Source organism: Phoxinus phoxinus, assembly GCF_949152265.1.
Source record: "Phoxinus phoxinus genome assembly, chromosome: 12".
NCBI lineage: Eukaryota > Metazoa > Chordata > Actinopteri > Cypriniformes > Leuciscidae > Phoxinus > Phoxinus phoxinus.
This window is the reverse complement of record NC_136887.1, coordinates 24,655,240-24,667,244: the sequence shown is the minus strand read 5'-3', so window position 1 is coordinate 24,667,244 and position 12,005 is coordinate 24,655,240. Positions and strand designations below refer to the sequence as shown.

At 36.9% G+C, this 12,005-nt stretch overlaps 1 protein-coding gene across 6 annotated transcripts; it reads left to right on the top strand.

Annotated features, from left to right (window-relative positions):
- On the top strand, nt 1-11,726 carry cstf2 (cleavage stimulation factor, 3' pre-RNA, subunit 2). 6 transcript variants are annotated; one of them, XM_079631790.1, is made up of 15 exons: nt 24-181; nt 582-660; nt 747-916; nt 1,032-1,168; nt 2,455-2,574; nt 2,787-2,909; nt 4,184-4,286; nt 4,375-4,437; nt 6,754-6,813; nt 7,650-7,794; nt 8,492-8,649; nt 8,793-8,917; nt 10,985-11,023; nt 11,229-11,367; nt 11,536-11,726. In XM_079631790.1, the coding sequence occupies exons 1-14, from the start codon at nt 100-102 to the stop codon at nt 11,349-11,351; spliced, it is 1,527 nt and encodes a 508-aa protein (XP_079487916.1). In that variant the 5' UTR covers nt 24-99; the 3' UTR covers nt 11,352-11,367; nt 11,536-11,726. The 6 variants fall into 6 exon arrangements, with proteins under 6 accessions (XP_079487918.1, XP_079487917.1, XP_079487916.1 ...); XM_079631789.1 differs by having other exon boundaries at nt 10,982-11,023; XM_079631792.1 differs by lacking the exon at nt 6,754-6,813 and having other exon boundaries at nt 1-181; nt 11,536-11,676.
- Nucleotides 11,727-12,005: the final 279 nt, after the last annotated feature.

The following is a 12,005-nucleotide window of genomic DNA, read 5'->3' as shown; positions in this document are numbered from 1 at the left end:
GTTGTAGCACCATCTATATTTTTCCCACATGGTTTCCGGCTTCTCGTCGGTCTATTCTGATGCTTTGGTCGTGTTTACTGTGATTTTATCATTGAACATATGGCGAATTTAGCGCTTGCCGCCGCAGCAGCCGCGGCTGCCAGGGATCCTGCCGTGGACCGCTCGTTGCGTTCGGTTTTCGGTATGTGTGAAGAGATAGGATTAGTTTGTTTCTTGTATGTAACGTTACCATTCTGTTTCATTAGCCGCTAAGCTAAATCTCACTAACCTACAACCTGTCTTAAATTATGTACCACTTTATCTAACTGTTTGTTAGAATCATACATTTTAATTAGTATTAATATTATTTGCATACATGTTCACGTATACACGTCATTAGTTGCAAAACTACTGCAGATATCATACCTTTTCTACTAAGTTTTGCACTGGATGGAATTTTTCAATGGTGTAAGTGGTACAAAGTGATAAAACCAAAATTGATGAGCTTCTAAACAGATGCTACAACAGTGAACCAGTGTGCATGACATGTGCAATATGATTTCTTAAAAAAAAAAAAAGTTTTTTTTTTTTGTTGGTAACAGTTGGAAACATCCCATATGAGGCCACAGAGGAGCAACTGAAAGACATCTTCTCAGAGGTTGGACTTGTCGTCAGTTTTAGGTATGCACAATAATGCTTGAAACAACAACATGCTCTGGTCACTTTGAGGAAACCTGATGCTGATCTAGAAAAAAAAAATCTTGCAGGTTGGTGTATGACAGAGAAACAGGTAAACCAAAGGGATATGGCTTTTGTGAGTACCAGGATCAGGAGACGGCGCTCAGTGCCATGCGCAACCTGAACGGCAGAGAGTTTAGTGGCAGAGCCCTCCGCGTCGACAATGCTGCCAGTGAGAAGAATAAAGAGGAGCTCAAAAGTAAGTTTCAGTACTTTTTAAGTGTGATATTCCACCCAAACAGAGTTTGAACTTTTGATTTATCTTGAGTAGTAGAAATGGCTATTTTGTTTGAGCTGCATGCTTTTTTCCTCAGGTTTGGGTACTGGTGCCCCTATTATTGAGTCCCCTTATGGAGACGGCTGCACAACAGAAGAAGCCCCAGAGTCCATCAGCAGGGCAGTAGCCAGCCTGCCTCCTGAGCAGATGTTTGAGCTTATGAAACAGATGAAGGTGACTTTTGGAAAGTGGCCTGTTGAATTTAAAGGGCTCATATGATGCTATTTTAAAAGATCATTATTTTGTTTTTTTGGGTGTTATAAAATAGGTTAACATGCTTTAATGTCTGTCTGAAACATGCTGATTTCTCCAAAGCCCCTCGTTACTAAAAGCTCATAGTGCTTTGATTAGCCAGCAGACCCAGTGTGTTGTGATTGGCCAAACACCCCAAGCGGGTGTCGGAAATGTAACGTCACCATAATCCCAAGCTTTAGCTTCCAAAGCGTTAAGTAATTGTAAGCACGCAGTTAATAATGTCGTTAGTTTTACCATATCAGTTCGAGCCGTGTCAGATTCTGAAAATGCAGACGATCATCCAAATCGATCGAAAACAACTTTGCAAGCATGACTTGAGCAGAACGTTTCTCGGTGGTAAGTAGTAGTGGTATATATATGTGTAAGTAGTAGTGGTATATTTGTAAAAGTAGTGGTATATTTCTAAGTTGTATATAGCCGGCGTTGTACTGTCCAAGTTTCAGGAAGCTGTCCTCTGTAAAATGCTCTCTACGAAAACACTATTTACTGAAGCGTTGCCTTTTTTTTTTTACATATGACTTTGTGACGTAGACGTTTAAGGAAGTAATATCTGTACTTCGATCAAGGCGTTTTGGATCGATCAAAAGTTTGCAACTTTGTGGATCGTATTCATGCGTAGCAACAGATGCATTACACACTAAAGAAAAAGGAACACATTAAAAAGCATCATATGACCCCTTTAAGAGTGATATTTCAGATCAAATGGGTCTGACAATAGCTGGAGAAAGCAAGAATGAAAATTCTGTCATAATTTACTCATGTCATTCTGAATTTATGACTTTTGTTCATCTTCAAAACACAAATATTTTTTAATGAAGTCTGAGAGATCCCTTCCAGCAAAACTTTGATGTTTCAGGAAGTTCATAAAGACATCAATAAACATTGATCAACACAGATTTGAAAAAAATATTTATTTTTCTGTGAATAAAAGCCTAAAGTAAATCTTTTTATCATAAAAAAATCTCATGTTTCTTTTCGTAAGAGTTGGATTAGACCGGATTAGATTTACATGGATTAACTTTACCGTGTTTTTACAAAATTAGCCCAAGTCATATAGGTTTGAATGACAAAAGGGGCGACAGATTTTATTAGAAATTGCTATTTATTATACATTTAATTTTATTGTTCCAAGTAATTTTGATTTAAAATGAATTGTTGTTTTGAAGTGATTGTTAGAATTTTGACCCTGTTTTTTGCTTGTACAGCTCTGTGTGCAGAACAGTCCCCAGGAGGCCAGGAACATGCTCTTGCAGAACCCTCAGCTAGCTTATGCTTTGCTGCAGGCTCAAGTGGTCATGAGGATTGTGGATCCTGAAATCGCTCTGGTAAGATCACTAAAGAGGAGTGAGCTACATAGAAGATTGGAAAGTGTCTTAGTACATGGATTGGACAGACTTGGGAATGTCTTAATATAAACCTTCTTAAATAAGCACTCTTATAAATATCAAGGATTTTGAAAGTGTTTTTAACCAAATGTTTATAGTATGTGGCATTTTAAACTATATAAGATAATCAATAGAAAATTAATCTCTTACAGAAAATGCTTCACCGTCCGGCTGTGGTTCAGCCCATAAACCCGAGCCCTCAGCCTGGGCCGGTGCCGGTACCTAACCAGCCCCTCCCTCAGCCCAATGTCCCTGTCTCTCAGCCTCAGCCAATGGTCAGTATTACCTCTTTCATCGCTTTCTGAACACTTGTATCACAAGATGCATTAAATCGTAGTGCTTCTCTGTTATGATACAATACCATTCACAATTTGGGGGTTTTAATGCCTTAAAAAGGTTATTGTGCTCAAGGTTGCATTTTAATCGAAAGTTAAAAAAAAGCAATTTTGCAATATTACTATAAAAAACTTTTTCTATTTTAATGTATTTTAAATTAATTTATTCCTGTGATGGATTTCATATCGCATGATACTTCAGAAATCATTCTAATTAGCTTATTTAGTGCTCAAGTAATATTTCTGATAATTATCAACATATAATTGAAAACAGTTGTGCTGCTTAATATTTTTTAGTGTTTTCAGGATTCTTTGAATAATAGAAAGTAAAAAAAAAAAAAAAAACTTGTTTTTTTTTGTTAAAAATGTCAATACTGTTACATTTTTATTATTTTAATGCGTCCCTGCTGAATAAAACTCTTGCCGGCCCCAACTTTTGAACCTTTTTGTGATTTTTACATGGACAATCTTTCACTGATTATGCTTAGTATTACCAATGATTTGTTAAATACATGTTATAACAGTTTAAAGCTGCAGTCCATAACTTTTGGCAATCTAGTGGTTAATAAACAGGACTGCATGTGTCCTGCAGAAGAACATTGTAGCCGGAGCTACTTCTCTCTGTTTATGTCTATGACGAGTCACGCAGGTACTGGGCTACTCCCCAGCGGTTCGACTACAACCCGAACCAGTCTAAAATAGTCAGAATATAGACAATTATTATAGGTGTACCTTAGTGATTCAGGATAAGACAAAAACATGGCTTGGAAAATGGTTTCTTGATTGAACACACAAAAAAAGTTAAGAACTGCAGCTTTAAATAAAACCCAATAAATGCACTTACCGGTAGATATTTTCCTCCCGAAACTCAGTTTTGCTTGGCATGTAATTTGTATGAGAGAAATAGAAAGTCTTACTGTTATTTTGATGTAAAGACTAAGTAAAAACTTTTCAAAATCTCAAGTGAGTTATTTTATTCCTTTGTGATTTAAATTGTTTATTCATAATGACCTTTTAGTCATCAGCATTTGTTCTACATATACAATTATTTTCTTCTTCATTGTCAGATATATGCTCTGTAGTCTTTCAGTGAACGAAAAAAGCGCATACCGGTAGTTGATATTTGAAAAAGTTTCATTTGGGTTCATGGACAGTTAGACTGTTCTCTTCATTCGTGACACGGAGTAATTTTCTATTGATCCTGTGACTCACAGCCAGGTATGCATGTGAACGGAGCCCCTCAAATGATGCAGCCTCCACAGATGGGGGGTGGAGTACCCGGACCAATGCCAGGACAGGGACCCATGGGACCAGCTGGTAAGCCCAGTTGTCCTTGCAGTACTTTGGCGCTTGTGTATCTGTGTGTGCATAGATAGCAGTTTACCTCTGCTCCCTCCCTCTACAGGTGGGATGCAGCCTCAGATAGGGATCCCTCCAGGAGGCCCTGTGCCCATGGATAGGGGACCAGGTACTCATTTTAGGCATTACCAGTGCATTACTCATTTGGGATATTATCAGTCATAGTGAGAAAATGATCACATCGCTACATGATTTCTTTGTACTTCCTGTTTGTTAACACCATTACCAAACCTGTCCACAAGTGAGCAGTATTGGGCAAGCTTTTATGTAGATATTTCATTTTCATTCTCATCTCTTCAAGGTGAGGTGTGTGATTTCTACGTTGTTGGTGTCACCTAATGGAGTTACATAAACCGTTTTATCAAATTCTGTTTTCAATTGGTCAGAAGTTCCTGTACCAAACTCTCAACATTTGGTTGAGTCTTAAATATTTTAATTGCACTAAAGTGCTTCAAATTGGGAAATTACACACTTCACCTTTATAATCACAATTTTAGGATGATTGCCATCAGCCGATGATTGTGCATGATAGACAGAAGTGGAATTTCCCTCTTACGTCAGATATTGAAGATATTGAACGCCAAATTAAAGCCTATATACCGGTATACGTACTATAAAATACTTTTTGTAAATTAAAAAAAGTTTAATTTGACCCATTTTGGGTAAATAAATAAATAAATGATGTGTACGCTACCGTTAAAAATTTGGGGGTCAGTAAATTATATATTTTTTTACGTTTATTTGTCAAGGATGCATTAAATTAATAAAAACTGTAAAAAAAAAATAACAAAAATAATAAGCAGCATAACCATTTTTAAATGTGTTTAATAAGAAGAAATGTTTCTTGAACACCAAATCAGTGACACTGAATACTGGAGTATGAAAATTCACAGGAATAAGTTGCATTTTAAAATATTTAAAAATAGAAAAGTTCCTTTAAATTTGTGGTAATATTTCACAATATTACTGTATCTTTAGTCAAATAGTTAAGTCAAGTCACCTTCATTTATATAGCGCTTTTAACAATATAGATTGTTTCAAAGCAGATTTACAGTGATGATAGGAAAACCTTTTTTGCATAAAATTTGCACAAAACAGTGCCTGGTGGCTCAAGAACGCAAACCATGAAATGGGTTCCAAGGTACAAACCTTGAAAAATGTATAATACAGAATTTATCGCTTCCACATAGCCACGTGATCCGGAATTATCCCGACAACGCTTTAACTGTACAGACTACAGAGGTTAAGGGAAGGGAGGGAGGCCTTCACAGGGGAGAGACTAGTTGACACTTCAGGACTGGGTTGTCGTCGTGTCCAGGCGCAGGTCCTTCATCAGATCCGGATACGGCCTGGATCCGGCGGACTGCAGTAAACATCAGGATTGTCAGGCTGCATAGTGTAGATCAGCTGGAACCGGGAACACTTCCCATAAATCCTGATGTACTTGGTACATCATAAGAAGGATGGCGTCTACGCTAATATTAGTCTCTCTGTTTATCCCGAGGTTTACTGCAGTCCGCCAGATCCAAGACAAGTCTATAATGTGTTGTGTATGCTAGGTGTTTTTAGTCTCGATTTGAACTGACAGAGTGTGTCTGCTTCCAGGACAATGTTAGGAAGACTGTCCCAAAGTTTTGGTGCTAAATAGGAAAAGGATCTACCGCCAGCAGTCGATTTTGATATTCTAGGTATTACCAACTGGGCGGAATTTTGAGATCGTAATAGACGTGAAGGACTATAATGCGTTAAGAGCTCGCTCACGTACTGTGGAGCTAAACCGTTTAGTGTTTTGTAAGTGATCAGCAATATTTTAAAATTTATACGATATTTAGTAGGGAGCCAATGCAGAGTTGACCGAACCGGGCTAATATGGTCATACTTCCTGGTTCTGGTAAGAACTCTAGCTGCTGCTTTTGGACCAGCTGTAGTTTGTTTATTAAGCGTGCAGGGCCACCACCCATAATAGCATTACAATAATCTAGCCTTAATGTCATGAACGCATGAACTAATTGTTCTGCATTTTTCATTGAGAGCATATGACGTAATTTTGATATATTTTTAAGATAAAAAAATGCGGTTTTATAGATACTAAACACGTGACTTTTTTTAAATGAAAGATTGGTATCAAAGAGCACACCCAGGTTCCTAACCGACAACAAGGATTTAAAATAGATGCATCCTTGGTGAACAAAAGAGACTTCTTTAAAAAAAAAAAACGCACTGACCTCAAATTCTTTTAAGACATCGATCTTGATTTCTTGATATTTATACAGTATCTGCATTAGCCAATTAAAAACCCATATCGACCCCTTCTTTAACCCATGTCCATAACCATCAGTACAAGCATCCCTGGGTAATATCAGTGAGTGCTACCGTGCGCTGTCTCAGTTCTCTCTCCTGTTCTCTTCACTTAATGCTGACCCAGGAACCCTTCAGGACCCTTCTGTGGGAGCAGCTGGGCAGGCTGCTATCGAGCGGCCTCAAGGTATTATGGGTATAACTCTGGTCTGCTCAAAACAGGGCTGTCAAGACTGTCACCTGCTCATTATCTTTCCCCGATGTGCACCTTTTGGAGTGCACTCCTCCTCTCGGCATACCCCTAAACACCACGTCTGAATTGACAGTATTTTGTGAACTTTGTGGCAGTTTGCAATTAATAAAGTGCAACTTCCAGTCATGTCAAAGAGAGAGAATGACCCAAAAACATTGTAAAAAGCACAGTGGACCTAAAACATGATTAAATGTTATTTAACATTAAAAAACGTTGATTAAAACATGTTTTTAAATAGTGTTGAAACATAGGTGTGCCTTGCTTTGTCTCTGAAACAAAAGTGCTTGACGCATTGTAAACAGTTTTGACTTTTTAGTGCCCGAATCCAAAACCTGAACAATGAAGTCTTGTTACTTAATGGAATGTGCCAGTGTAGCAGAATATAGATGAGTATTGATGAGTTTTACTTTCTAAAGATGTTGAAACCCTCTGTTAACAAAGTCACTGTGACGGGTGTAACAGTATCCTTTTGTTTGGTGAAGTAGAACCTTTTTGTTTCCTTTAGTTTAATTTCCTTGACACTTGAGGAAATGCCCTGATGTATCATAACGGTGTCATATCTTGGAAATTTGTGCTTGACAATACAACAACATTATTATTATTATTTTTTTGCATAAAAGGACATGTTCATGTTTTGAAATGTTTGTGTAATGCACTATGACACTAGTTTCTTTCATCATTTTGATTCTGTAGACGGTTTTCTTTTAGAGTCTTGTCAGAGTTACGAAGCATACACTTTTCTTTAAATTATAATTGTTCTTTCTTTTCAGTGCCAATAGTAGACCCACGTGCCCCAATGCGAGGGGCCCCGCAAGGCCCTCAAGGGATCCCACCCAGAGGCCTTCTTGGTGATGGTCCGAACGACCCGCGAGGTGGATCTTTGGTCAATGTTACTGGAGACGTGGTGGAGCCAGGGTAATGTGACATTTAGAATAGATGATCACAGGTCATTAGTTTTGTTAGCTTAATTTCCCCCTTTTATGCATTTGTTATTAACCCTGTAAAAGTCTGAAAATTTTAATAATAGTCAGGTAAATAAAATATGATGGAAAAAAATAATTATAATTTTAAGTCATTGTTTATAGAACCATGACAAAATAAAAATTATTTAGAAAATTATTAGTTTGGGGTTGTTAAGGTTTTTTTTAAATGTTTTTGAAAGTAGGCTTATGGTCACCAAGGCTGCATTTACATACAGTAAAAACAGTTATATAGTGAAATATTACAATTTAAAATAAGATGTTTTCTAAAATGTGAAATTTTTTGCACCAATTACTCCAGTCTTCAGTGTCTCATGGTCCTTCAGAAATCATTCTGTTGTGCTGCTTAATATTTTTGTGGAAATGTATTTTTCAGGATTCTTTGAATAGACAGTTCAAAAGAACCACATTTATTTGAAATGGAAGTCTTTTGTAACATTAATATCTTTATGGTCTCTTTTGATCAATTTAATGCGTCCTTGCTTGCTTTAAAAAAAACGGAGCCTAAACTATTGAATGGTAGTGTACATCAGACTTTTATGGCAATTTATTGACCACTAAATCTTTTTCATTGCTTTTACATTCTAAGTTAATAACGAAAGCTTATTATTTTGCTTATTGTTCACTTACAGGCGTGGTTACATTGGAGGCCCTCCGCAACATCAGGGGCCGCCCATGCATATGGCTCCCCCAGACATGCGTGGCCCTCATGACATGAGAGGAGGACCCATGATGGGAGAACCTAGAGGCCCTATGATGGACCAGCGTGGTCCACCCATGGAGGCAAGAGGTACTTGAAGATGTGGTTTCACTTCATTTGTTGACTTGGTTTGTATATCTGCAATACTGGTTTTGCTCCTTACTGAAAGAAAACTCTGATTGAAGGATTTCTCTTACAAATAAGATTTTTAAACATTTTCTTAATTCCTCAAGGTCGTGATCCTAGAGCTGTTGATGCTCGGGGTCCAATATCTGGCCAGAGGGTTCCTGTTGCTGGTGGAATGCAGGGTCAACCTCCCCACGGCATGGGACAAAGTGCACCTCCAGCAGCGAGACCAGTAAGATTTACACACTCCTATAGTTTGCCTTTTCTCAAACCTTTTAAAGGGCACCTATTATGGAATTTTGAAATTTACCTTTCATGTAGTGTGTAACATAGATCTTAGTGAACAAAAACATCCTGCAAAGTTTGAAATAGGAAAGTGCACCGTATATAAAGTTATTGTCTTTCAAAAGTGAGAGTCGACTCTGAGTCATTTTTATGAATCGTTAGAAGACCGAAGCTTTTTCTCTGACTAGATGACGTCAACTTGTCAAGTTATTTGAATACGATACGCCCACTTATTGCGCTCCAAGGCCAGGGAAAATATCATGGCGACGAGACGCTGTGTTCTGAAGTGCGGCTCAAAAGCAAACTTTTTTCATCTGCCCAAGGAGGAGCATTTGAAGACTAAGTGGCTACAATTGAATTCACTATACCACAGAAGTATAGTCCGAGCCTTGTGCTTTGTTCGCGTCATTTTGAAGACGATTGCTTTTTAAATGCAATCAAACTTGGATTCGCCAGCCGCTGCTATTGAAGGAAGGTTCAGTTCCAAGTGTATTTGCATCAGATTCCTCCTCCGTATCACAACCTGTAAGTGTTATTAATAATTTTTGCTTTTATATTTTATGTAACGTTAGCATGCTTAATAATTATTTTGTTTGTTGTGTAAGCACCGTTTAGCTTCTAGGTCTTCAATGACAATTGTATTGAGATATGTGAAGTGTTTGTCGTTGTTTTCGGAGTTGTCTAAAGAATAGAGTAATAACTGTAACGTAACTGCATTTTTTTTTTTGTTGTAAAAACGTTATGTTTATGCATCGGGCTAACGCAAACAAACAAAGACTGATTGTGCTTTTACAATATGAACTCTGGGCTATGCTCGCTAACATAACATTAAATTATTTATCTTATTTTTCGTTTTTTACTACAAACTATAAAGCAGTGGACTATAATCATTATTATAATACAATTTAATTGATAAAAGCATCATTGCACTCCGTGTTAAAAATAAGTATTATCTCTGTAAACACTGCTGGGTCATCTGACCAATCAACGCAGATTAGCGTCGCGCAAAGGAGGGGTTTGAAAAACGAGTCGTTGAACGAATCATTTGGGAGTCGGTGAGCAAATCAGGTAAAAATAAATGCATATTATACGAAAACAAAAGTGTTTTTTGTCATTGCATGCATGTAAAACTGTTGTTGGGGACTCCCTAAACAACATTAGGAACATTTTAAATGTCATAATAGGTGCCCTTTAATACTTAAAATTTAATCATAGCCTTGTGAGGGACCCCCTTCCTAAAATATAAAGGCAGCTATGTGTTCAAGTCAACAGAACCTGTGTTTGTTGTACTAAACATGATTATTTAAGGAAAGCAGGTTTGCTAAATTTATTTGCTTATAATAAAGAAAAAAAACAAATGAAAAAATTTGTATTATTGATGTTGAAAAAAAAGTTGTGCTGCTAAATGAATTTTTTTTTCAGGAATCTTTGATTTTAATATAAAGTACATAAGAACAGCATTTATATCAAATATTTTTGGGGGGTCAGCTTCCAAAAAGGAGAGCATTTATTATTATTAATGTTTTATTATTACCTGTATTTTTTTTTTATTGCTTCCGTGAGCTATTTTTTTTTTCCTTTTCCTTTAATCCTCCCTTTTCTGGCTTATGCTACTCTGAGCAATGCCTGAACTTTGTATTTTGAGCACTTCTTGTGTTGTTTTTGCCTCTTCATGATGACTCGCTTGCTTTAGTCCTCATTTGTAAGTCGCTTTGGACAAAGGCGTCTGCTAAATTACTAAATGTACATTTTTATATACCGTAGTCTTTACTGTCATTTTTTTATCAATTTGATATCATCTTGCTGAATAAAAATATTAATAATTGTTTAAAAATAGTCTAAACTGTTGAATGGTTTTCATTGCAAAGGAAAAATAATGATTTCCCCCCCAAAAAATTCCACTTACACTTACAGGACTTACTTGTCCTGCTGCCCATCTCTCTGAGAGCAGTATTCAGCTTGCAGTACTCAATTCAAATATCTGCATGTTTTAATTCTGTCTGTCTTTTAGCAGGGTCCTACGTCAGATGTGTCATCACAAGACCACGAGAAGGTGGGTCATTTTTTATTTTTTTTCACATATTTTTCAGATCTGCATCCTTTTAAGTGTTTCAGTGACCAGATTTTCCAGAATTACTTGTTGGAATGTTGATTTAAAAGTTCACAGGTTAACCACGCTTCAATTTTAATCTTCCATGATGTAACAAGGCTTCTGTCCCTTAGATACTAATCTATGTGCTGTGTTTCCACATTCCCAGGCTGCCTTGATTATGCAAGTCTTGCAGCTGACCCCAGAACAGATCGCCATGTTGCCACCAGAACAGAGACAGAGTATCCTGATACTGAAGGAGCAGATTCAGAAGACAGCAGGCGCACCCTGAAGACTCCTCGTGTGATGTGAGCGCTTTTGTTTCTTTCTCATCTGTCCTAAAACAGCTTATTGTGATAATTACAGGCTCTATGACAAAGTGGAACATGTTTTTTTGTCATGTAACAGAATGAGACATGGCTAGTTTGGGTAAGTGCAAGTGTGGAAATCTGACTCTACAACTCATGTGATTACAGGAACATACGCATCCCATCGGACAACCCATCACCTGGATACTTTTGTATTGGTTTGCAAGAGTTCCACATCTGTAACTTCATTGTTGTTTTTGTTTTCTAGTGATATTTTCTTATTTTAAGTGAAATCAGTTGTTTATTAATAGTAGTGCTTCACAATTTACTGCTCATGAAAAAAAAAATAAAGAACTGGATTTTGAAATAAATAACTGGAAATTATTTTTATATACAAACAATTTAGAACAAAGAATATATTATTTATAATGTACAGTATTAAAAAAAAGCCTCTTATGATTACACAACCAGTGACATGTTAGATCATATAATGTGTGGTTCTTTTTCACTTTCATAAGGAGCTAAAATTTCCAAAAGCTCTTGCCATGCTAATTTTAGATCTGTGCACGTATTTACACAAGGAGGATTTTATAAACGCAATACATTCTGGTGTAGGTCTTATTTCCTTAATTCTTGGT